Source organism: Erithacus rubecula (assembly GCF_903797595.1).
Source record: "Erithacus rubecula genome assembly, chromosome: 4".
Lineage (NCBI taxonomy): Eukaryota > Metazoa > Chordata > Aves > Passeriformes > Muscicapidae > Erithacus > Erithacus rubecula.
This window is the reverse complement of record NC_136686.1, coordinates 6,121,971-6,148,675: the sequence shown is the minus strand read 5'-3', so window position 1 is coordinate 6,148,675 and position 26,705 is coordinate 6,121,971. Positions and strand designations below refer to the sequence as shown.

Below are 26,705 nucleotides of genomic sequence, written 5' to 3'. Positions count from 1 at the left end.
TGTTGGCTGCGTGCCGAGCGGCCGAGGCTCGGCGTGCCCTGGGTGTCACTGTGCCTGAGGGACACTGGGGGATGGCAGGGTGAAGCAGCCATCCTGGTTCTGCCATCTGGGCAGGGGACAGCTGTCTGTCCCTGTGGGGACAGAAGATAAAGTGGTGCATCCCATCCAGTGCTGCAGCATTGCTGGGAATACCAAAACTGAGCTTACAGCAGCTCTGGTCCCGTTTTATTTGTTCCTGGCTCCCAATACAAGATGAAGCTGTGATAGGTGGGAATGCCACATCCCTGTCTGAGGAAGAGCTTTGTTGACTGTCAGTGTTTCAGCCCCAGAATAGTCTGGCAACAGAGCAAATTGGCAGCTTGCAAGTGCTTGCAGGAGCCTCTTTGTGGATTTGGTTGCTTTTTGCTCCAAGACCTCAGCAGAGATTTCCACGGTTCCTCCCTTGTCCTGGCCCTTGCCCTTGCCCTTTCCCACCCTGTCCTTTGCAGTGCAACAGTGTGCTAGTGTTTTATTGCTTCCCTTGCAGATTTGGGCACTGATGGAATTTAGAGAACCAGAGGATGGTTTGGGTTAGAAAGGATGTCAAAGCCCATCCAGTTCCAATCTCCTGCCATGGCAGGGATACCTTCCACTATCCCAGGCTGCTCAGAGCTCCATCCAGCCTGGCCTTGGATACTTCCAGGGTGGGGACAGCCACAGCTGCTCTGGGAAACCTGTGCTGGTGCCTCACCTCCCTCACAGGGAGCAATTTTTTCTTAATATCCAATCTAAACCTGCTCTCTGTCAGTGTGAAGCCATTCCCCCTTATCTGTCACTCCAGATCCTAATGAAGAATTCCTCTCTAGCTTTCTTGTAGACCCCCTTCAGATACTGGAAGGCTGCTATGAGATCTCATATTTTTGTTATCAAGGGGTGTGTCATGTATAAACTGAACACCTTTGCATTCTGTGAGTATCTAGAGTAGCTACACTTGCATGTTCCTACTCCTCTGTAACCTATCTCATAATTTCCCTTAGGGACCTTCTTTGTAGCTGTGCTGCCATTCCCAGAATCTCTGCCAGCTGTGCTGCAGTGCTCTGGGCAGGGAATTGGGAGGAGTGATGTGCACAGTCCAGCATGAGCATGGTGTTGTGTGCTCTGGATAGCTCCTGCAAGCACTCACCTGGATCAGATGCCTGGTGCCAAGGGATTTCCTGGTGCCTGGGTGTGATGTTAAGGTGTGTTTTCCTGTTAGCAGGATGTTGCCAGCCAGTGATTATCCCCCTGTCACTAAAGGTAGGGGCAGCACTGCTTTGAGCAGCTGAAATAGCTGCCTCTTGGGAGGATGGGGAAGCCCAACAGCATTGCTACATCAGGAGAAACTATGAGTGCAGTCAGGTCTGACAGGAAGAAATTGTGTAGGTACACTGCAGACAATAGTAATGGGCTACATCTGTCTCCTCTGGTGCTTCCCCTATCTGATCAGTTGTCAACATCTGCTAATCTCTGCTGCCACAGAACATGCAGACAGCTCTGAGGTTTGTGTTGTTAAGGGTGTGTGCTGTGTATAATTCACAGGGTGTTGTGACAGCTGTAGGGAATGTTGTGATCCAGCATTGGGGTATGGCTGTGTTATCTCCTGGGTTATCCAGGAGGAGTTTGGATCCTTGCTGGTGTTACAGCAGGAGAGGAAACGTGTGTGGTCATGTTACCCTCAGCAGACATTTGCATGTGGCTCCTTGGAGCACCCAGGTGCTGGCCCACAGCCACACTGGCATCTTGGGATCCTGTCAGATCTTGCAAGCAAAGAGCACCAGGCTGGGTCACAGCTCTTGGACAAGAAACTTCCAGGGAACAGGCTGCTGATGCAGATACCACAGACATCCTCGTGGTGCCCTGTGTGTTCTGACATGCATGCTGGGTGTGTTTCTCTTTTTCTGTTGTCACTTGGTCTTTTCTGAGTTCAAAAAGAACTACAATTCTAGTATCAGTGAGAAATAAATTGACTCTTTTCTCACCCATACCATGGCCAGTTGTAAAGGATTTGAAATGAGTGTTTTGAAATCTGCAGAGGGGAATAACATTGATTGTGAGATAAAAATTGCTCAGGCACAAGTTGAATATCCACTTGCACTGAGCTTGGTTTTAGCAGCAGTGTGGAGCTGTGCTTCACATTCCTGGATGCTATTGCCATATGGAGTAGTAGTTTTTTCCTCACAGGTGCAAAGTTCCCATGAGTGAGATGTTCACACTGGTGAGAATTTTGCACTAAGTTGAATGTGTGCTCTACCTGGGTAGGCTCACCCCTTAAAATAGCCATGAAGACCAGAGTAACAGGAGCCCCACTCAGGTGAGCAACTTCTAACCCAAGCCCTTCAGAGTGACTGGTTTAGCTAAGCTGTTTCTTTTGATTTAATGCCGTTTACTTCACCTTCATATCTGTATTCCGTCAGGTTAGCTCTCTTGAGTTTGGCAGCTGGAATTAGGAAAATAATGGCTCTTTTAGAGCATATTATTGGCACACTGATGTGTACAAGTTCAAAATTGCCAATCCCACCTAAGATGTAAGTTTACTATCTTGGCCCACAGTGCTGCAGTACCAGGAGAGCCCCTTGAGCAGGGTTGTGTGAGTACAGAGTGTCACTGACATCAGCTCTTGTTTCATTGATACTGAAACTTAGTTTAGAAAACCAGGATGCCATGGAAGTAATTGTTTTATTCATGTTACCTTCTTAAATCTTGATTTTTTAGATGCAATAATGTGACAGGGAATTAAACCCCTACTTTTTGGAAGGTTTTTAATTAGCTGACAGTGTTGATTAAGATCTTGCAATCTGTAAAATATTGCATATCATGCTACTACATCTTGGGAAACACTCCATTTTCTTTTTAAAGACAATTTAAATAGAATATCAGGGGAGAGGAAAAAACAAAATCCACCCCAAGCCAGAGCACAGAAGTGGCAATTTAGAATTCTTGACATTTCTCAGAAAGCTGCTTAAGATTATCTCCTTAAAATGGCAGATTTTGCCTGCAAGTCAAGTAGAGGAGCAGGAACTGATATTTCATTAAAATACTAGGAGAGGCCTAAATGCACTTGTGATCATTGAGACATTTGCAGGAAGCAGAAACTTAGAGCTGCTGAAAGTTTTAATAAAGGGCAAAAAACAAATCCTAAAATCCAACAGCATGACTCAGATATTTCCTCTGCCAGAGATCTCTGCTTGTTAGCATTCAGAGATACCTGTTCTGGCATTTTTTCCCTTCTTTTTCTGTGTGTGCTTGTAAAGACCCAGCCCAAACTTCCTAACACAGGTCTGTGCTGCTCCCCTGATCACCAGAGAGAAGAGATCAGTGTCTGAAACATTCTAAAGACATTTCTGTAGTGCAGGATTTCCAAGGTGTTTCAGTGTTTCCAAAGCTTCAGTGTACCAGGAGGGAGCACCCTCGTGTTAAGGGCTGCACCCAGAGCCCAGGGCAGCAGGGGAGGGGGGATTCTGCCCCTCTGCCCTGCTCTGCTGAGACCCCCCTGCAGGGCTGCACCCAGCCTGGGACAGCACAGGAAGGACAGGGAGCTGCTGGAGCTAGGGGACACCAAGAGATCAGAGGGATGAAGCAGCTCTGCTGGGAGGAAAGGCTGAGGGAACTGGGATTGTTCAGCCTGGAGAGGAGAAGCTTTGGGGTGACCTCACTGTGGCCTTGCAGTGCCTGAAGGGAGCCACAGGAAAGATGGAGAGAGACTCTTGACAAGGGCCTGGAGTGACAGGACAAGGGGCAATGGTTTCACACTGACACAGAGCAGGTTTAGATTGGATATTGGGAAAAATTTCTTCCCTGTGAGGGTGGTGAGGCCCTGGCACAGGTTGCCCAGAGCAGCTTTGGCTGCCCCTGGATCCCTGGCAGTGCCCAAGGTCAGGCTGGATGGGACTCTGAGCAACCTGGGATGGTGGAAGGTCCCTATTCATGGCTGAGATTGGCTTTGATGTCCCTTCCAACCCAAACCGTTCTCTGATTCTGTGATAGGAACTAATTTGCAAAAATAACAGAGTTTATCAGCAAGACCTGAACTTCTCTGAGGTAAGCCACCATGGTAGCTGTGTCTTCCCAGCAAAACCTTGTGGTGGATGAATCCAGGTATCTAGGTTGCAGTTTGGTGCTGTAAGGAGGGTGGTGACTGAAGGGGTTTTGCAGCACTGCTGGAGGGCTGGGTGCAGCAATGGATTTTTCTGTGAGCAGTTCAGTGTGCTTGCCATGTAGAGCTGTCCCCATTTCTTTCCAGGGACTGAAGTGGCAGCCATGCAGAGCTGCCAAATGCCCCTGCTGCAGCCTGTGTCCATGGAGTGGTAAATAAATGTTGAGCTATCCCTGAGAGGAGCTGTTCTGTGACAGGAGCCCTGTGTGAAGGTGTGTGACAATTTCCATCCTGAAATAAGCGATGCTTCTTTTCCTAAAAGGGATGAAACTGCAGTTCTGTTGTATGTGTAAAGCAAACATTCCTGCCAGTTTGGGATTTACTTTTCCCATTTTAAGCAGCAGGATCATCATGGCTGAGGCTTTGGCATCACCAGTGTCTTCTGCAAGCTCAGACTAGACTTGACTCAATCCTTTTTTATGTTCAGCAGAGTTAGTGTATGATCCTCCTCTAAGGGAGGATCTCTTCCTAACTTTAGCCAGGGAAAGAAAGTCTTTAGTCCTTCAGAGCTAAATATAACCTTCCAGAAATCATCCCCAAACACATGGAAAAGTACTCAGGCACAAAAAGGGAAGTGCAGGATGCAATAATTTAAATAGTTATTTGTATAGGTCTTATGTATAAAGCAAGAACCAACATTTTAAAACTTATTTAGTGCTTGAGAACACACAAGATTATCTCCAGGTAACTCCAGTGTCTCCATGTATACCACAAGGGATTTGGCCCCAGATGTTTGCATGGTGGCTGAGGAAGCTGCTAGTTCATGACGAGAAAATGCAATGATTTGTTTACTTCTGTTATTCGGGGTGGGGTTTTGCATTCTTCTGGTTTGTTTGTTTCCTGTGGAGTTTTTCTGGCATGGTAGTAGAGGACAGTTCTAAGATCATCCTTTTTTTTCAATGGTTCCAAAAAAGGTCTTTGATTGAAGCACAAAACATGTTACATCTTGCCAGCCACCCCCTATCCATTTTCCAACCTCCACAGTGTTTGGGAGTTGAGTTTTTCCCTTTGTCTCTTAGAAAACCATTGAAAACAATCAGCTCACCCCAATTAGATCACATAAGGCCTTTGCCAATGCTGGTGTACCTTGATTTTGTCCCAGTCTCCTCCCTTCTGTTGCCTTCAAGCACTGGGCACTTCTGTTAATCACAAATGCCCACTTGATAGCAGCAAGTCAGTTTGCATCCTACAGGTTAAACTTGTGTTGTTCTTTGGGACCAGGATCTTCAGCCTCAGGCAGGGACTGGAGGTGTGCCCTGGTTGTGTTTGACTTTTGATACATGAAGAACTCTTCCTTGGCCAGCTGCTGTAGTGAAAATCAGCCTATAGTTAATATGTACCTTTCCTTCTGTGAGATTGAGTCTTGCCCCACCATCCCTCAAATGTTGGGAAAGTGTGAAACACTTTTAGTGTCTGCTTCTTTTATCATCAGTTGTCTTAATTTGATTTGTATGTAAGTAGGAAAACTTTGAAGTGTGGTCAAAATACAAAGGGAAAAATACTTCAAAGAAATGTAACATTATAAGTGTATCTGATCCCTCAAGGTTTTTGAAGCTTTATCTTGAGATTATGTATTCAGGGGAAGATTTGTATGGAAATACTGAGGGTCATTAATGCATCCAAGCCTTTATGAGTGTTGGCCTTGAGCTATTCTGTGCTAGTTGTGCTTTCACATGGTGGCAGGTGAGGGTCCTTCACCCATCTGTCTGCACTGCCAGTGTCCCTGACAAACAAAAGTTAACATGATCTCTGGGAGGGAAACCAAACCAAAGCTGTTGCAGAGTGAGACTTGTTCAGCACTGTTATTCCATGGTCTGTGATATGGCTGAACAAAACCACTGTGTATAAACTCCCCAAACTTCTGATTTGCATTGTTTGCTCTGCTGGAGTCTGAGGTGCTGGATTACAGGTTTGTAATAAATACCTTGAACTTTGGGAGAGTTCAGATCTTGGAGCTGAGCTTTGTTTTAGGGTTGGGCATCCACTCCTGTACAAACATGCCCAGCTGTGCTGGAGGAGAGTGGTTGTTGTTTTTCCTTTTGGCAAACAAGGATTCTGGCATTGAAGATTTTAATTGCAGGAATTATATTAGCAGTTCCCAGTGCTCTAGGGATGTGTGTGTATGTGTGCAGGAGGAGCTAATTAGATGTGTATAAATAATGGGCTTGGGAGCTTTTAATCCTAGATATGTTGTTCCAATATATTGTTTCATTCTTGCTATCACCTCTTAGAGTGGGAACTGTGGAAAGTTAGAAAAGTATGAAGTTACACAAGAGCCACTTCTTCCCAATACAACTTTGAAACAGCAGTGAGGTTACTTTTGGTCTATGTCATAAAAACATCTTTGAATTCAGTATTTCAATAAAACCAGTAAATATTATTTTTATATAGTTTTAAAGGTTTATTTTAATTAGATCTGTAGATTGAGGGAACGGAAACAGTTAAGCAGTCAAGGATTTTTTTTCTCTATTACAGACTTTAAAAAGTCAGGTGATCCTGCTTCCCCATGCCTTCCTTCCCTTCTGTGCCTTACTGTATTTCATGTCAAATAAGGGCCTTTCTGTGTTCAAACTTTCAGGATATTCATGGATCACAAAACTTCCTTCAGCAACCATGTGCCTCAATAACGCTGTTCTTTCTTAATGAAAACTAATATCCCAGTGGAATGACTCCTCTGGAAGAATTTGAGTTTTGAGAGGGTTTGTGGAGTAAAACTGGCTTTCCAGAAGAGTCTGTAAACCTGGCTTAAACATGTGGCAGATACTTGATGGAGAGGGCAAGTTCAGCTCTTGCATGTCATGGTATTTCTACATTATTGTTGTTGTGGGATTGAGCCACACCTAAGTTTGCTTCAGACTTGTTGACTTGGATCATGGCCCCACTGGTGCTGTGTGCTAACCCATCCACTGCTGATCCCGTGCCTACAAAGAAAGTTTTGTACCCCCTTGCTCAATTAGACTGCTCTGGATACCCAAACCAGGTGATTTGTAGGTGTATTCACACTGAACTGCTGCAATTACACTGTAAACTTCCTTGTAAACTGCTCTTAGAAGTTATCTTCTCCATTTTAATGTGTTACAGCCCCATCTGCTAAAGGCAACCCACTATTGGTAAGGTCAGTAATAAACCACAGTTATTGCTGTATCTAAACAAACAGGCATTTTTCATTGTTCTATATAATAAAAAAAATTGTTTCACACTTAGAATACCTGTAGTCCATAACTCCAGTCTCAGTGCCTTGTTATCCCACAGAAATCCATGTTGGTTTGCAGCAGCTGCAGTTCTGCCCCAGCTGGGTATCAGACATCTCTTGATGCGACCATGTCTTAATTTTCTGAGTGCTAAGATTTGTCCTCATCTCATGGACTGCATCTTCCTCAGCTGCAAAGCCAGCACTTCCTGCTCATCTTGCTGATGGGGCAAGGGGTGGGATATTCCCCCCTCCTACATATGCCCAGAGGCTTGGCCATGGGGTGGAGAGTGCCTGCTCCCTTCTGTCCCTAGACCTTTCTCTCTTACTGGGGAAGCAGCAGAAAGAAGACACTTTCTTCTCTTCTGGCCTTTCTTCCCCCCAGTTTCTCTCCTCTTCCTGCTGCAGGAGAAAGAGGAGAGTGTAGGGCTGAGCCCAGTTGTGTTTAAAGCTCAGTTCCTGCAGAGGCCAGAGCTGCTGATCTGCTGCCTCCCTCTGCCTTGCTGGTGAAACCCTCCCACCCTTCATCAACCATATTATCCTTACCTGAGTAGCCATCCAGCCCACCCCAGCATTGTTTCCATTCCCCTAGCACCAATGTCTTTGTCTTGTGAGCTCCTCTGAGCCCCAGGCACTGCTCAGCCCCTGCTTCACCGAGTTTTTAGCCTTGGGTGATGCTGGAAGCTGCAGGGCACCAGGACTGAAACCACCTTTCTGCAAGGGATGGTGAGGAGGTGCCAGTTGTGCAAGAGGAGGATGGAGAGCACAACATCTCTACCCCAAAGAACCATCTGTAGGCTTTCAGGAGAAAGGAATGAGCAGCAAAAGAGCTGATTCCTGTGTCCTGGCTGCTAAATTTCTTCTGTGCTGAGGAGCAAAGCTGACACAAGGGTAGGCAGGACACAGGGCTCCCCAGCCAAACAATGGTGTGGGCAGCATATGGTTCCTTAAAGCTGCACTGTAATAGTGGAGTTTTTTGAATTTGTTTGCCTGCTACTCTCCAGTACAGCATTGAGAAGAGAAAGGCCCTCTCTTGGAGCTGAGAGCACACAGCTTTTGTCCTTCATCTCTTGGCACTGGGACTTTGGTGTTGAAAAAGCAAGACAAAATCAACAGCACTCTGCTCCCTGGCTGAAAATAAAAAAGAATAAAAAAACTTTGCTTACTCCAGCGTTACTGAAATCCCTGGGGCTGTGCTTTCCCAAGGGATGTGGGGAAGAGAAGTGGTTGAGAGAAAGTATGGGAAGGGCAGCACTGAGAAAATACCCTGCCTGTGTGTGCCTGTTGTTCACCCTAACATCAACAATGGCTCTGGAGCTGGGCACTCAGCACAGGCTGTGTCCCAGAGCACAGACAGGATGGTTTTGAGGGGCTGAGGGAGGGAGTGCATCCCAGCAGAGCCACACTGCCTGGCAGTGCCTTGCCCTGCAGGGTCTGTGGCAGCTCTGGCTGGCTGTGGGATAGCACACTCCACAGTTATCAAACAGCAGAGGTCCCTGTTTGAGGAGAACAAACACTTTTCAGAGTGTTATGCCCATGTACCACTTATCCCTTTAAACAGCTGAGAACTAATGCAAAATTTGAAGTTTATGTTTTGAACCCATATTGAGTATTTCAGGAATGTCAAAGGTAGAACATCCATTTTTAATAGTGATTAAAGTCCATGTGCTACCTAAATCAGCTTGTCTTGGTGTGGACTCTCAGATTCCCAGTTGTGCTACCTGAACAAAGGCTATTGGCAAAGGGCTTCAGTTTAGGAGAAGCCCTAAAGAGGTCCACAAATTTTTGAGGGGAAAAAGTGAAAATCAGAGGGGAAGTTAGCCTACAATTTATAATTTTTCACACTCATTAAAATTCAGTCCCATTCTATTACATGGCAGAAAAAGGATTCCCTAACCAAATTGAATTTTACCCTGCTTCATTTTTAAAATGCCAGGAGAGTTGAGATGGAGAATCATGTTGTGGCAGTGGTGCAGTGGTGGTACTGGCAGCCTCAGTTTCTCAAATATCATGAATCTTTGAGAAACAAAAATATCCTCACACACAGATGTGTGCTTCAAATACCACACTGTTGTTTTTCATATTACTCCTGAAAGGTGAATCTTAACACAGCACAATCAGAGGCAGACAGTAGGGGAAGGATACAATATGTACACAGACTTTCCATGTGTAATAGTTGCTGTAAAATTACAAGGCTTTGGATTTTTTGTTGTTTTCTACAGACAGGTATGAAAACACTCTTCAGGCTAAATGTATTTTATTCATTTATCGACTTTTTATGGATGGTGCCCTCTCTTTCTGCTTTGTTTGGTGTCAGCTCTGCAAGTGTGCATCCAGAAACCCTTAGACTTGAAGGTCCAAATTCTAGAGCCAAATCCTTGTGAATTTGACCATTGGGTGCAGCTCATTGAAAGAAAGTGGCACAAGCTATGAAATGGGCTCTAAATGTGGGTCAGTGCTCTCAGCCCTCTACCAGGACTCAGGTGGGTTTTAAGGTATTTTTAAGAGCTACCTTTTGGCCTGTCACCCAACAGAGCCCCTTTTGTTTTGTAGCCTGTGTGGCCACAGTGTGTCAGTAACATGTTGCTGCGGAATGCGAGGCATTTCCTTGCTTGCATTAGCAGTCTTGGAGTCAGGGATGAATATCTCATTTGTTTTTCTAATCAGTGGACCCAAGCAAAACAAGTGAGAAAATAATGTATTGGTTCTCAGGCTCTCTGAGGTGAAAAGTTGAAGACTATTAAACAGTTAACCAGTAAAACAGGAACAGCCTGAAGTGGTCTGTGGGGGGTGGTTTTTGTTTTGTTTGTTATTTTTTTTCACAAGACTTCATTTGACCTTGGATTGCTTGTGAGAAAAGAGTGAAAGTGAGTCTGAGGAGGATGTGCAGACAGATATTAGCATCACACAGCTGCTGTGCAGGTAAGAAGCTGCACTCAGAGCCCACAAAACAATATCACCTGACAGTGTAAAACCTGGGTTTTTAAATTCCCTTTCAATTGCAACAACAACAACAACAAAAGAGCTGCAGGAGGAGGGTAGAGATAAGCAACCAGAGTGATTTCAGTGCTGGAGACCCAAATAAAGGGTTTGTTTTGTAAATGGATATGAATCTAAGCCATAAACCTTGACTCAAAGAGTTGGGGTGTTTACATAAGCTGTTTGCTGTGCATGCATCTCTGTCAAAGGATCTCAAGGATGCTTGTCTTGTTAAGGCTCAGCTTTTGATTTACAACCAGAGCATTTAACAAATTTTATGGCAAAGTGCTGAATTCGATTCAGCTGGTTTGTAGTAAAAGTCGTGTGATTTGAGGTAAGTTTTTCCCAGGTATAAACATTTATATTTTGGAAGGACTTCTGTGTTTTGTGCTGTTAAAGCACTTTAAAGTGATTACTACAGTTTGAAACCTTTTATCTCGAGACATTTCTTATGTACTATGGGATGTGCTTTTATCCTCAGTGTGCTTCCACTCATTTTTATCAGTTAAAGGAAATAAATAACGTTTGTTGTATAATAAAGAAATAATGAAATTCAGGGAACAAAGAAAGGATCTAGACTTAGGGAACAAAGGGACATTTGTTGTTTTTTTTCTAGTCCTGCGTAATAGGAGAGCAGTATTGCTTTGATGTCATTGACATCAGCAAAATTCAAAAAGAATTTTATTTATAAAAATAAATAGACATTACCAGTTTAAAGTAAGCCTTTGCCAATATTTGGGTTGTTTTATCCATAATAATGTTATGGATACACCTGGAGCCACATGGTGACCTTGGGTAAGGGGGACAATGTCTGAATTACTTGGCCAAAAGCCTATCTGGGACCTTACTAGATTCCCATCCCTGCCTCAAACTAAGATATTTCTCTATATTATTCCCAGTGAAGTATTTCCAGCATTTCCCAATTTAACTTTTTAAATTTAATTTCTTATTTTCTTTCAAAATATCAGAACAATGTATTCAACTAGGATCCATTTTCTTTTTTGGTTTCTTCTTCCAGGCCTGGAAGGAATGAAATGGAGTCATCATTTACATTAGAAGAAATGTTAATGACTCCAAGTGTAAATTACCCGAATATATTCATTAGTAAGTGTTAAACTGCTAGTGACTGGTGGCACTGTAGTTGAGCATCTTCAAAACATCCCATGAGGAACTGTGCCAGGAATTTGGATTGAATTCATTTGAAACTGTTTGCAATTGTGATTGAAATGTATTTTGTAAATAAGTCTCTGTGTGTTTGTGTTTTTCTTCTGGCCTGCCAGAAAAAGCAGAAATAGATGTGTCTGAAATGGCATTTGTCTTCATGAAATAGAGCTTTATTTTGTAAAAGTTAATTGCTAAGGATGTGTTGTTTTAGTATATTGAGGCAAGAGAGATGAATTCAGAAGTTGCTTTTGTGAAGTCATCTGGTACATGTAGGACTGAGAATGCAGGACATGGATTTTGACAGTTTTTAGGGTCTTATTTTTGCTGTGGAACAGGTTCTTTCCCCCCACCCTCCCCAGAAAAGATGACTCCAACTTCTTAGCTTTTTCATTTTGCTTTCATGGTCAGCTGCTCTGGGGTCCTCTTTTACTCTCAACAGCTCTCTGAAACAAGCCCTAATCAAGGTTTTTTATTTCTGTGTATCAGAATTTCCTGGCTTAAAGGGTTTCATGTGTGAATGGGAGAGCTGGGAAACTTAAGTCATCCATCTTACTGCATCATGCCATAAAAATAATCTGTGACTGATGCTTTATTTCCCAGCACTGAGCATTTGCAGCCCATGTGCACAAAGAGGAAGGTGAGTGGGACAAAAGGCCAGCCCTCCCTTCCTCAGAGCAGTGACATCCAGGGCACTGTGTGTCCTCTGGGCCTTCAGACCTGCCAGCAGGCAGCTGATCCCCTTTAACTCTGAGAACCTCTGGGCTTTAAAGCCTGGTGTGTTTTGCAGGTGGAGATCCAGAATGAGACCCCCCCCCCAAAATAGCAAAAATATGGGCTCAAAGATGTTGCCCCTCGATGCCTCTGTGTGTACTGTTTGATCTAGGAAAGAGGCAGCCTCTGGGTGGGAAAACTATCATTTCCTACATATGTAAAATGCTTAAGCACTTTTTTTTTCCCTTCTTTTTTGAAGTCTGCCATCTTAATTAAATATCAGATTTTGAAATCTATACCCAGGCAGCTTTCCTGTTTTTATCCAACAGCCTGCAGTTCCATTCACAGAGCCCCTTGTTGGGTTTTTTTGTGGCTTTTTTTTTTTTTTTTTCCAGCTTTCCTTGTGTTTATTTGCAGGGCAGCATTTTGTTTTCTCTGTAAGCCGTTTGGAATACGTCTTCACCAGCGCTGTAGCCAGAGGGTTTGTATGTCATTCAAAAATAAAAATAAAAAATCTCCACCTACTGAAAAGTGAACAGCACAGCCCTAGCAACCGGCTGGTGCCTTTGAACCAGAGGAAGGGACATGAAATAAGTAAGACTACTCTGTTACAGCCAGGGATGTGGTAGAAATGCCAGCTAGTGATAAGATTAATCATAAATGATAGTGGAGAGAGCTGCATTTGTATTTTATTTTGGTTTTTTTTTAATGGTGGGTTGTAAATAGAGGCTTGATGAAGCGATGCTTGTTCTTGCCGGCATGAGCAAGGTATTCAGCTGGGAGCTCTAAAAGGGGGATCTGCCTCTGTGCAAACAGCCCCCCACACCCCACCTGGCACTGGCTGTGCTCACAGGAAGGTAAGTGTTGTCATTTTCTTGGAAGGCAAGAGAAAAGTTATTTTAAATTGTCTGTCAGGCAGGGCACTGTCAGTGCTTTCCTCTCAGGTGTGTTGTCAGTGACGTTATGCCAGGGGTGGATTTCATACATCTGCTACTCTGTCTCCTGTGTGCCTCTTGATATCTCATTCATCTGCCATGCCATAGATCCATCTGTGTTAAAATGATGATTTTCCCCTTCCTGCTTTTGTGGATGAAGGGAATTTAAACTGCTTGTCATCTGCTACATATTATTTTCCTAAGGAGCTTCATTGCACTCCTCCTGGATGGATTTTTGTTCATGTTACCTGTGTGGTTTTCCTTAATCACTGCCAAGAAAAAAACCCCAAAGCCTTGAGTTTTCTCTTAGGTTTTATTTGTATTAGACCAAAGCCATAAAGAGGAAAGAGTGGACCATACATACTGGAAAAGCTCTGCTGCATCAGTGCCCAGCTGAGGCTTCTCTTAAAGTTTGTGAAGTCAGAGGGTGCCCTTCAGGAGGCACAGGGATTAATCTGCTGGTGTTTTATTGTTGTCCCCCTTCCTATAGTCCACAGAGGGCTGTTGATTGCTTATTTGTGTTTCTTTGGCTCCCTCTGCACCTTCCCTTTCCCCCCTCTTCCTCCTGGGGTTTGTTGTCTTTCCTGAGTCCATGCAGATTGGTATTTTGCTCCCCTGATGTATGAGGTCCTCTTTGCCCTCTCCCCAGCCCCTCCCCACATGCCACTGATAGTTCTGCAAAGACCAAAACCAATTCTACACCTTTTTTAGGGAAGGATACTTCCACTTTTACTTCCTGACTGCTGGATGTGCTGCACTGTGCTGGGAAGGTGGCCAGAGCAGGATGTGCTGTTCCAGGCTAGTTTTCAATGACCACTTTTAGGACCAAATAACCAGGGAAATGGGATTTTGTTGCATCATCCCCAGCTGTTCAGCTTGGGGGCTTTTTTTCTTTTTTATTTCACCTCTCCAAGTTTCTCAGCTGTGGGCTTGGTCAGGCTGCCAACAGCTGCTTTGTGAGTGGGGGAAGAGTTTTTGGAGGTCTGTGTGTTTGCAGGGTCTTGCTTCAGTAAGTTTTATCTTAAAATTTCTCCCTGCTGCTCTCAGCAGTGCAGCTCCTTTGGGAGTAGCAGTGGAGGAATCTCTGTGGAGCCAATGTGTCCTTCCTTGGAGGCAGAGCCAGGTGACCTGGAAGTCTCTTGGATGCTGTTGGTACCACTGTCTGCTCCATCAGTAGAGCTGTCTTAGGGATTTCTGACAACCATAGACAAACCCCTTGTTTAGGAAAGCAAGGAGTGCTTTTTGCAAACATGAGGAATGGTTGTACCTGGGTGAAGTGCAAGGACAGTGATTTTTCTGTGCCTACCAGCCATGGCTATATTGTATATATAGTATAAATTAGCAGTTCCTTGTCCCTAGTTCATGCATTTCCTAGCCAGAAGGTGAGAATCAGGAGGTGCACTGTGAACAAATGTGGTTAAGGGAGCACTCTGTTCCTTTTTGTGTTTTTAGCATACAGAGGCTTTTTCTACCAGCTTCCAGGACTGTGTTTAATGCTTGATCATGAGCAGCACTGAGATCACTGATGCTGAGGTGGGAAGGAGATCTCCAGCCCAGCCCCTGCCCAAAGCAGGGATGTACAGGACAGGCTGTGCCATGTAGGGTCCAGCTGGGCCATGAGTAGCTCCAAGGTTAGAGACCCCCAAAAGGGCAACCCTTTCTATTACTTGCCATCCTCATAGTAAAAAAAGCTTTAAAAAATTATTTACTTTTTATTAAGTTGGTTTTTTTTTCTCTCCTATTTTAATTCTATCCCCTGTGTTTTTACATGTGCCATTGCTTCTTGCCATGTCCCTGGGCACCTCTTGAGAAGAGCCTGGCTCTGTGTTCTTCACACCCCATGTTTATGCACTTTGAAAAGCTCTGTGCACTTCTGTTTCCCAGTCACTGATTGGCTTCTCTGGGTTTGCTTTGTGCTGTTGGTCTTTTTCCACTTAGAGCTGTGAGAAATCAGTGCTTTGCCTGGGGCTGTAGAAGCCCCGGGCTTTCTTGTGTGTTCTTTGCCCACAGCAGATTGTTCACACTCTGCCTTCATAGACACCCATATTTGAACAGGACCTGATATCAGAGCCAGGAAATCTTAAGCAGATAAAAAAAAGACTGTCTTCAGTGTTGCCCCAGTGAATGTGTGTGCAAAAGCTGCATTTTCTGCTCATTTTCATCAGATGTGGAGGCACAGAACCAGTTGTCTTTTAGGATCTGCATGTTCTGGCAGGTCTTATACTGATTGAAGCTGAATGTTTACATTGTGTTTAAAACTGAGAGCTTCCTCCTTGAAGGCTGAAAGTCTTCAGTTACCATGTTGCTGCTTTTTTAAAGATTTACAGCATCTTCACTTACAGGTATTTTGACTGTTTGAAGTTCTCTTGGTTTTTCTGACTCTGATAACCACGTAATAAAACCAGGCATTTGCCAAAAGTGCAGCAGCCTTTGTGCCTTTGTTCAAAGGTTACCTTTGGGTTTGGACATACTTCACGTGATAAAAATGTTGTTGTGGAAGATGAAATGTTTGGTGGCATTTTAAGGATAACATTTCAGCAAAGCTGGCTGGCAGCCTCCAATAAGAGCTCCTTCCCAGCTGGGTCAGACCAATAAGGTGACTCGTAGGAGGGAAAAATCAGTTTATAATGGGGATTTTTGCTTAGATTTGTTTTTTAGTAGACTCTTTTCCAGGACTTATGCCAGAGATACCGTGAACTACTTTCTTAATTGCTGGTCTTGGGGCAGATGTCAGCAGTGGTGTAGCCTAATACAAAAACCAAATGGCAGGGCATGCAAAGGTTAAAGTGAGTTTTCCTTCCTGGTGTTTGTTTAGCTTTGTTCCCCGGCTATATTTATAGCAGAAGCAGTCTCATGTGTATTAGACTAAAGCCAAGGCAATCTGGGCAGTGTTGGTGGTTTGTGTGTCTGTTGTGCTGGGCTGCAGGGATTGGGAATGCCTCTGACCCCTGCAGCTCCACTTCAGCCAAGTTCCTAAGCACCTGCTGAAATTGTAGCCCAGCAGGATTTCTGGTCTTAGTTCACCTATGGGCAGCATGTTGAGCAGGTTTGCTTTTCAAGGCTGCTGGAAATACTCCTTTGGGCACCACTTCTGGCTTGTAGAAGTTTGAGAGTGAGATCAGATTGCATTGTTATGATGTGAGTCTGCTGAACTCAGAGCCTGGATAGTCAATGCATGCACACTGCATCCAGTGAGCCATGGGCATCTGAGAGATCCTGCCTGTAGGCAGACAGTTCCATGTCTGGAACTTCTGGGTTGTCAGATACCCAAAAATCTCAGACAAGTGGTCAGACTTCTCTTTTTCTATTTTTTGGGGGGAGAAAATTACAGCAGACACATGTATGGTTTGTTGCTGAGTTGCAGCTCCCTTTTAGTGATAGAAGATCTGTGTCTCTGTGAGGTTCTTGGAAATGCCATGTGGGATTTCTGAGGTGTTCTGTGGGATGCCCTGTCAGTGGCATGGACCTGTGGGCAGAACAGGCCACTAGGAACTGGGTCATGAGGTTGATGCTCTGATTCCTCAGTCTCAGTCCATGCCTTATGGTGAATACCTCAGGGTTTTATTGCGGTCAGCAAATGGCCCCAATCTTCTTTCTGATTTGACAGCAGTGCTGCCTGAATTCAGAGGACATGCAGTGTAATTAAATTCTCTTTTGCAGATTAAATTGCAGACTTGAGGCTCTGGACCAACTCACACCATCAGCATTTTGCTGCTCCTTATGGTGTAGCTGGTGATTGTTCCTGAGAAGAGAGAAGATGATGAGTGATGCAAGTGACATGCTCGCTGCAGCCCTGGAGCAGATGGATGGCATTATAGCAGGTAAACATCTGGGGCAGGTGTTTAGTTTGCTTTTTGTAACCTCCTTTCTCCCACCAGGAGGACAGAGATCCAGACAGAGAAGGGAATATGCTGGGAATTGCTTTCAGTGCCTTCCATTATAGCTTAGACTTAAATAACCAGAGTGGAGGGATTGCACAGACTCTCAAAGGCTCCATGGATTGGGTTTTCTCCTACCCTCTCTCAAAGAGCTGCTGGAAGTGGCTCAGTGATGCAGTTCAGCTCCTGCATGGAGCACCAGGAGAGTCAAGGACAGTAGTGGCTACTCTGAACTTCCCTCAACTCAGAAGAGTTAAAACATTAATTGACTGAATTTTCCTTTTTTTTTCTTTTTTTTTTTCTTTTTTTTTTCTCCTTTGCAAAATTGGAATGCCTTGAGTCCAGACATTTGGTTTGGAGCTGCCTTGAACATCTGGATTTTTTATAAGTACCTCTAAATTGTAAGTTGTCCAGGGAGAGGCATCACAAAGAATACAAACTCTGGTTTTAAGCTGAGTCTAGTGAGTTAGAGAATAATATAAATACCCAACACGTAGGAGGGAAAGATCAAGAAGTCAATGGTCAAAAATACCCTCACAAATATAGCAACACAGTTATAAAATTTTTTTTGTAGTTCCACTTAAGCAATTTTCCTTAGGGAAAAAATAATCATACAGTGTGTGCTTTGTTTGAACAATGACTCTTCCCTGCCTAAGATATTAAGGACACATAGCAGGAACTCATGAAAAGGGGATTCAGTTTGATCATGATGATCTTTAAAAATACATGTAAGCTGTGACTCCAGTAATTTCTATAAGTAGACACTGGTATTTGGATCTGATCATGTATTTGTGTTTCCAAGAGCCCAAGTTGGTTATGGTAGGATGAGGTTTAATATAAAAACAAAATGTGATGTTGGGAAGATTTAAGTCACCACAGACTTCATTTACCCATGTCTGTGAATAGATCTGTAAAGGAATAAACAAAGGGATATCAGCTCCTGTACTGTTGAGGTTATTTTTCTCATTATTGTTTTCAGTGGGAATTTAACAGAATACTTGGATTTTTGTGGCTTGCCAGATGGGGTGAATGAAAGTTCATGGAAGTGCATAAATGGCATATCCATGTAGTTTCTAAAGTTGACAGCCTGAATGAATGTCTGTCATGAACATGTCTCATTGTGCCGAGGTATTACAGAATTAAGGTCACAAATCAGTGCACTGGAATTACAGTTGGAATTAGCTAGGTTGATTTAAATCAACCTTAATCCTAAATTCACAGTTTCCTTTCTTACTTAATATATAGCAACTTCTAATGTAGGTCAAATATGCATCCTGTGAGTTTATGCAAATGAGAGATTTCTCTCTTTATTAACATGCAAATGTCAGTGCTACTGTGTCAAATTTCTGGGTTTAAAATTTATTCCCGTGCAGAAGCGATTTGGTCTTTTAATTTATCTTCATATTTTTATTATTTTTAAAAATTTGCAGTGCCTTGGAGCAGCATGGAAAGTGCAGGGCATGGTTTCCTCTGGACACCAGCACTGGACATTCAGTGCCTGCAGGGTGACTCAGGACACTGGAGGATGTTCCATCCCTGGCAGCACCTTCTGCCTTGGGAATTCATCCCGGGGAGCAGGATGCCTCCACCCCACGGGCAGATTGTGGCATTCCCATTCCCTGAGCACCAGCCCACCTTGTTCCTGCTGGAGCTTCCCTCCCCGAGCACCAGTGCTGGGTTTGGTTGGGATAAACCCTGCCAGGAGCAGCCCCCACCCTTTCCCACCCCTCGTGCCGTGCCTGACCCCGTGCCATCTTGCTCCCTGCAGGTTCCAAGGCGCTGGAATACTCCAATGGCATCTTTGACTGCCAGTCCCCCACCTCCCCGTTCATGGGGGGCCTGCGGGCGCTGCACCTGGTGGAGGATCTGCGGGGCTTGCTGGAGATGATGGAGGCGGACGAGAGGGAGGGGCTGCGCTGCCAGGTGCCCGACTCCACGGCCGAGGCGCTCGTCGAGTGGCTCCAAAGCCAGATGGTACAGTCTCACCTTGCTTCACCTCTGCCAGGCTCCTTTTGGGTGGTGACTAGACTGGCTCTGTTTCACACTGCTGTTTACAGAGGTTGTGTTTTGGAGATGCTGCTGCGGAGTCTTGGAAAAGCTGGTGCTAACATAAGGGAGCAGCGTAAGCTCTGCATCCCTTTAATCTGGACACCAAACCAAACTTTTATTGTCTGTCTGTGTTTGTGAATCAGCCAGTTTTTGTCACCCTGCTTTAAAAATACACAGAAACATAACAACAAGGCAGTTCTATCCCCAAGATGGTTTTTCCAAAAAAATCAAAGATTATCTGTGTGTAGATTACTTAAGTCTGCCCAGGGAAATAAAATGTTGTACTTACCAAAAGGTGAATTAAAACAGTATCATATTTGAAGAAGCTGCTGGGTTTGCCTCCAGGTGACCTGTGACTGGTGACTTCCAAGCAGGGCCAAGAACTTGTGCTCATGGTTTGTGGCAGAGTTTGTGTTGTGGAGGTCCAGGTGTATGCAGGTTTTGGGGAAGCTCCAGTAATGGAAGTCAGGAGTTGCTCCCAGAAGCCACTCTTCAGTTTTTAAGCCTCATCACAGCTGTTACAGTGACAGCAATGGGTGTATATTCAGTCAAATCCACCCTGCAGCTGTGGCCAGGTCACACACTAGGCATTGGCCAAGGTGACACTGTGCTGCTAAAATTGGGGTGCCAGCCCTGGTGAAGGATCCTGCAGGACTGTGGTGGCTTTGTGTTCTGTGTGCCTGTTGGGACAGGTGACCACCATCACCTGCTCCCTTCCCAGGATGGGCACTGCACCCCCTGGGAGGGGCTCAGTGTCCCTGGAGTCATGACTGATCTTACAGAAAGCATTTTTATCTCGACAAATGGATTGCTGGGTGCAGGGCTGTGTTTGCTGTGGCTGGCACTGGGCAGCCCTTTGTGCCATCTGCTGTCTTGGGGGCTGAGCACAGCAATGCAGGGACAGATGGGCACCTTGGACTGTTGCTGTAGCCCTTGCAGAAAGATCTGAAGGGAGAGCCTTCTTTTTCCTTTTTAAAAAATCTTTGCTTTGAACTACTCATTTGGAAATGCTTGAAACTTAATGAAGCACATGGGAGCTCTCCCACTGCCTCCAGTGGGATTTGGATCTCACCCCCACTATGAAAGTGTGGCAGCCAATGCTGAGATCAGGAGGAGGAGACAGGAACGACATTGAAGTCAGATCTTTAAAGCAGGCACAGTTCCTGCTAACATCAGCATTCCCTCCCTGTAACATGCAGCCATGAACATCGCTCTAACTACTCGCTGCTCTCTGTGGCCATAACAGGTTTCATGCAACTGAGGCCTTGATAAAGAAAAAAATATGCCAAATAAAATAAACAGTCTTGAAAACTGCACTCTCCCATGATGTTCACAATCATCTTTAGGCCATGTTTAGTGGTGCTGATCCCCTGCAGGTTGTTCTGGAGTGAAGGGGCTCAGCAGCATGGCTGAGGCTGCAGTGCCTGCTGAGATTAATGAGCTGGAGACCAGTTGTTGCCCCTTGTGATGGCAGGTATGTGATTTAGGGGTGCCTGACTTGTGGAGCCCTTCAGACCCACACAGTGTGGATCACCTAAGGGCAGTGAGACAGCAGTGGGGTTTTATTGCACCCATGGGCTCAGTGGGAGAGGAAGGGCTCTGTTGAGCCATTCAGTTCAGTGCCTCCCAACCACTGGAGAAGATGTGCAGGGGTTGTGAGTACCAAAGATTGCAGAAAATTGCTATTCCATTGATGCCTCAATTGCTCCTTATTCTGCCTCAAATTATTATCCTGTATGGTCTGTCCTCCTTAAAGCCTCTTGCAGAAAAAACTTAACATTCCACTTAGAGTGTGCTACAGCCACAGGATTTGCAGGTGTCACTGGTGTCACCAGTCCCCATCTGAGCAGGGAGGTGTCACATGAAGTGCCTGGATGATTTGCAAGGTTTTGTGCAACTATGCCCCTCCTTACAGAGGAAGGGCAGACACCTTTTTTGTTTGAAACTGGTTTAATCCTCCATGCACCTCATGCTGTTTTTTGTTTTTTAGTGGGTGGGTGCCAGATGACCATATGACACCAGAGCACACTGCAGTGCCCGGGCATCTGGCACAGACCTTCCAACAGAATCCATCATGTGGTCCCCAAGGGGAGCTCAGAAAAGTTGTACATGCAGCTCTCTGCTGCACAGAGAAGTCAGTTTAACTGGAACATGTCACTGCAGCTCAAAACTGATCTCTGCTGCTGAAACCCTGCTCACGTCTCCACGTACATATCATGGGTGAAACTACAAACAAGGCTGTTTGTTCTGAGTCTGGAAAGGGACTGAGACCTTTCTGAGCTCAAACATGTTTGGACTCCATGCTTTCACTGGGAGCCAGGCCTGAAATCCATAGCTAGGTCATAACTATTCCCAAGTTCTGGAGTTTTTTCAGCATACTCTTGGTCAGAAGAAATGTGTAGTGTGTTTCAGTGTGTGCCTTAATAAGGCATGTGCTGTACTCTGTGAAAATGGAGCTTCTGGCTTCAGTACAGGCAGTGTGTGAGTAATCTCTAACATCAGCACCAGTAGCAAAACCATTTTAAGCAAAAACTCCACATTTTGCAAGACCCTGTTGTGTCCAGCTGGAAGCTGATAGATCCATCTCTTGAAGAGTAATTCTCACAAACCTTGCTCCCAGCCATGAGGGTTGCTCCAGTTTTTCTGCAGTTGAAACAAACAAGAGACAGTTTTCCTTCTGGTTATTACTTTTCTCGAAAGTGGTTAGGTTTTTGGTTTTTTTTTTTTGCATTTTTTTTTTAAATACATCTTATGCAACAACTTTCCCAGAAAGAAGAAACCAACTGTGTCTTGTTAAAAGAAGAGTGAAGAGTAGGAGTGGGTGGACAGTGCCTTCCCACAGCTCAGAGCCATTTTCCCTGTGCTTCTGATCTGAACTTGTGTATGTGGGTCCTGATGTGTGTGCCTTCTCCTCTTTAAAGGATGTGCCCCTGAAGTGAAAGAGCCAGGATAACATAGTATTTTTTCTTTAAAACCTACAGCAAGTGTAGCTGTGGCTTTATCTTTGGAAGTGACTTTCTGAATTTAAATATATATTTTATAAGGCATATTTTAATAATTTTTTCCGCTCCATAAGTGGATTTCTGAAATTGACTTTAGGATCAAGCAAAACTTTATGGCCTCCAAAGTTTTATAGAATCATACAAACTCATAGAATCATTAAGGCTGGAAAAGACTTTTAAGATCATCATCAAGTCCAACCACAGAACATTTTCAGCTCATCTCAGGATGATGGTTGAGCTGTATCCATGGTGGCTCATGCAATCCAATGTGCTGCTGCTGCCTCACAGACCAGCTTCAGATTTTCACATTTTTAAAGCTGGTTCTTCCAGAGGGTAGCTGGAAGTAATGAGAGTTAATATGAGGGGATATTAGCTTTCAGAGAGGAATTTTCCTTGCTCAATACATATACCTTTGTAATCTTACAGAGATGTGCTGATCTATTTGGACAAGAGGGTGATTTCCAAGTAGAGAAAGCAGTTTGGTTAGCCAGAAGTTATCTGTTATTCATGGGATAAAAATATAAATCTTGTCTTCAAACCCAAGTTTACTGTTTGATTATCCTAGTGTGGGTGTACAGTGCAGTCATTTGATTCAGCTTCTGCTTATGTTGAGTTTAGGTATCAAAAGGCCCTATGCTAATGTGTGGCACCAGGGTGTTACCACCAAACAGTTTGAGATCTCAAGTTGCAATATGAAAGGAATCTTGTGATACCTTGTCAGCCTGTCATCCTCCACTCCCTGCTGGCAATGCCTTTTGTCCCTGAGAGATGCACCTCCCAAAGTTCTGGAAACACAGGACCCTGCTTCTTGCTGAAGGTGATCATCCAGATTGGTGTGTTTTTACCACTGGAAGATAATAGGGGCTCATTTATGGCACGCCTTGGCGTGGCATCTTCTTGCATCAGGGATGAGTTCTTTGGCAGTAAGAACAATCCATCAAAAATCACCATTCTCAATCCAAAATGAATCAGTTTGGCTTAAAAAGCACAGCTTCTACTTGTCCTTTGCTCTCCTAATATCTCCTGAGTTACTCAGCATTCATGGGTTTGAGGTTTTTCTTTATCAGTGGTCACTGTAGATGTTTCATTTTAGTAATAAGAGTGTTTTTTAGATAATCACAGGACTCTCAGAGCTGGGCTCTGTGTCAGAAATACTATGAATTTGTCATGCTGCTGCTGTTAGTGGGTCAGTTGAAACTTGAACCAGGGACAGAGGTTGGTTGTTATTGTTGTTTCTTACATCATTCTGAAGTATAACATAAACTTGGGACAAGCCACTTGTGAGACCTGGAGCAGCTGAGTCAACTTTTTCTTCCAATTTTTTTTCTTGGCGTCTACAAGTGAATTAATTACATGTGTTCCTGCAGCTTTCCCAATTACTGGGAAAGCCCCTGGTGCTCAGGTGAAGGGGTGGGAATCGCTCTTTTGGGTCGGATGCTTTCCGGGAGGGTCCGGAGGAGGAGCGGGCTGCGCTGGTGACAAGAGCCGGGTGTCACCTGCGTGGGGCTGTCCTTGCTCCAGCTTTATGCTGCTCTGCACCTCCCTGAACGTGCCGGGTTGGAGGAGTTTGTGCCGGGCTTTGATGTGTTAATTCCCCAGAGCTGCTCGCTCCGCCTGAGGAGCGCTGCCGCTGCTGCTTCCCGCATCTCCCGCTCCGCTCGCCTCCATCCTCGCCTGGGCGAGGGGACCTGCTGGCACTTAAGCTCGGCTCAGCCTGGGCTTCTGGCATCCGTGAATGCTTGAAAACAGGCATGACCAGCATGGAGTACAGCTGGGACATTCACGGGCACTGCGTCTGGCTAAATAAGGTAAGGAGATCTCTGCCTGTGCTGGCTCCTGCGTTTCTCCCAGTGACAAGCCATAGCTGGGCAAGGCTGGCAGTGAGCTCTCCTCCTTCTCCTCTACCAGGCACCAGCTGGGCTGCTGCTGAGGAAACAGAATATTTTGGAGAGGTTGCATCTTCCCTGCTCAGCAGCAGGTTGTTTATGCTTACAGAATGTTTCAGGTAAATGCCTCAGAGTGAAGGGCTGTGTTCAGCTGCTTTTCTTGCAGAATTCACTTTTATTGTAGTGAAGCCTTTAAAATGTAATGTGGGAGGCTTTGAGTGGGTTTGTGGTTGTTTTTCTTTTTCCCCTTCTCGTTCTCTGGGGAGGAAGTAACCTGTAAACTTTAGGAAAAGCTTAGCAGCAAGTCTGCTGCTGGAGTGTAAATACTGTGAGCAGGGAAGTGGGAACTGCAGGAGAGGCTGATTTGGGAGGGCAGAGATGGGCTCCCACATGAACTGATTACACACCAGCTCAGACAGTGTGACCTGTATGAATTTGGGATGGGATTGATGCTGACAGAGAGTAAAGCTGTCACAGGTCTACATCACAGGTGGGGGATACTTGGCTTGGGAAACCCAGAGGCTCACCAAGTGATGCTGAGGTAGCTGAGGCTGGAGGAACCCTCCTGCAAGGGGCTCTAAAGCTGAGGGAACAAGGAGAACAGCAGCAGCTTTGTTTAACTGAGCATAGGTAATGTGTATTGTAATGGTCTGAACCACGTAAGCATGTTGATGAGCTCCAATTTAACTCCAGATGGTCAGGAAAGAGGTGTTGGGAAAGGCTCACTTGCCCAACTGTTGACTTGACTGTGGTGGTCCCAACAGTCAGTGCAATCTGCTGTACAGGGAAATTATGCTGTGGAGTGGCAGCTCCTTCCATACAAGCCAAACTGCACATACAGCAAGAGCAGTGTGATTTGTGCTGCTTATTTCATCTCCAAAGCAGAAGAGAAAATGAAGGAAAATGAGGGTATCAGCTGTGGTAGGCTAAAAATGAGGTTTATTTTTGAAAGGAGAGTTCAGCAACTGAGAGGAAACAGATTTTTTAAACTTCTTTTTTTTTTATTATTAACTCACTTCCAGGGAAAAAGGATTAAAGACTGAAGGCAGGCAAGCTGTGAAAGTTTGGTGATGCATCTACTTACTACAGGAGTAATTCCCTCCAAAGCAGCGTGGATTTTTACACTTAGATGATTACAGACAAAGCTTTACACACATGTTTAAGAGATTAGATGTGGATTGATCTTGCAGAGTTTATAAGTGCACTGGGTCTGATCTTACAAGGCATTTTAAGTAAATGCTTGACCTCAAACTTCTGTGAAGCCTCAGTGGCATTGTGACAACTATTCTGACAACTGTTCTTTTGTTTTTAGGATTAAAGTTGTTATTGGTAAATCTGCATTCTCTTCCCATATAGTGTTTTACAATTAATCACTAACATTGAAAACACAAGCAAAATCTAGCTGCTTAATCGAAGATACATTTTAAGTTGCTGAAAAGAGCCTTCTTCAGAAAATGGAAAGCCTTTTTTACACAGCTAGTAAAGTATGTTAATCCTTTATTGACTTAAACTATACAAATTTGATCCAGAACTACTAAGTCCCCTAAATATGCTTGCAGATGCTGTCCAATCAAATATTTCCTTTTCTTTTTTGCTTCTCTTACTGTTTCATTTCTTTCTTTCTCCTCCCAAAGCAGAGCTGTTGCCCTGCAGGGTGAGTAGTTGCCAGAGTCAGTCCCAGGGGAGGATGCAGATTCCCTGGTGGAGAGATGCTTCTTAGGGACACACTGAGTGTTGCTCACCCAGGTTTTGCACACACCAGGTCTCCTGATGTTTTTCAGACCTCCCTGCAACCCATTTCTTCATGCTGGGGCTCCTTCCATCCCATCTCCTGATGCACTGCTTTCCTAAATCCAGTGTTTGAGCACATTCCTGCTCCTTTTCTCTCCAGTCCTACTCACTACCATTATTGCTCTGTTCTTTTCATATCTTTCATTTCCCCTCTTCCTTCCTTATCTCTCTGGGAAGAATATCATGCCAGGAATCAACTTTTTACCTTTGAAGACAGTCCAGAGCAAAGATCTGGGAAAGTGCCACAAGTCCAGTGCCTGCAGGTCCTGGGGCTGTGCACTACTGTAAGCAGTGCAGCTCTTGGAAATACCTGCCCTGGTCTTTCTCTATCATCCATTCTCCAACTACCATCATTTTCTCCACTGAAACCAAAGCCAGGGGCTTTCTTGCCTTTTCATACCTCAAATTAAGTCACAGGTATTATACAGAAGTTACAACACTTCAGCAAAAAGCAAACAATTCTTGTGTTGTACACAGAATTTTCTGGGTTTGTTGTGCTACAGGAGGTCTGATTTTATGCAGATTTTAGAGAACATTTCTGGCAATACCCAGAAAAGAGGTCTTTGCACCCAGTACATGCAGCTCTGCAAAGGTTTGTCCCAAAGAATAGATTAGCTGCCCTAGGTGTTTGACAGGATGAGAGGAAATGGCCTCGAGTTGTGCCAGGTGTGGGATTAGGTCAAATATTATGAAAAATTTCTTTCCTGAAGGGGTTATTAAACATTGGAACAGGATGTCCAGGGACATGGTGGAGTCACCCTCCCTGCAGGGATTTAAAAAATGTGTGGATATGGCACCTGAGGACATGGTTTAGTGGTGAACATTTAGTGCTGCTGGGTTTGTGGTTGGGCTTGATGATTTTACAGATATTTTCCAACCTTAACAAATCTGTGATTCTGTTAGCACTGATTTTTTGTTTTGTGGGATAAATTTGTCCTGTTTGGGGTTC

General features: G+C 44.6%; 2 protein-coding genes across 16 annotated transcripts in view; one reads left to right on the top strand and one right to left on the bottom strand.

Annotated features, from left to right (window-relative positions):
* LOC306801299 (dynein axonemal intermediate chain 7-like) overlaps nucleotides 1-26,705 on the bottom strand; it is a 253,256-nt gene that overhangs the window by 150,471 nt on the left and 76,080 nt on the right. The window lies entirely within an intron of this gene.
* Nucleotides 1-26,705, top strand: part of PPFIBP1 (PPFIA binding protein 1) — a 121,835-nt gene that overhangs the window by 59,559 nt on the left and 35,571 nt on the right. For 7 of the 15 annotated variants that reach the window (XM_079304206.1, XM_079304218.1, XM_079304216.1 and 4 more), the window contains exons 1-2: nucleotides 16,807-16,971; nucleotides 18,797-19,002. In XM_079304206.1, the coding sequence (XP_079160332.1) occupies nucleotides 16,908-16,971; nucleotides 18,797-19,002 (270 nt within the window). In that variant the 5' untranslated portion in view covers nucleotides 16,807-16,907. Of the gene's footprint in view, nucleotides 1-16,806; nucleotides 16,972-18,796; nucleotides 19,003-23,736; nucleotides 23,888-26,705 lie in introns of those variants that run through there. The other 8 variants (XM_079304212.1, XM_079304207.1, XM_079304205.1 and 5 more) reach the window with 4 other exon arrangements.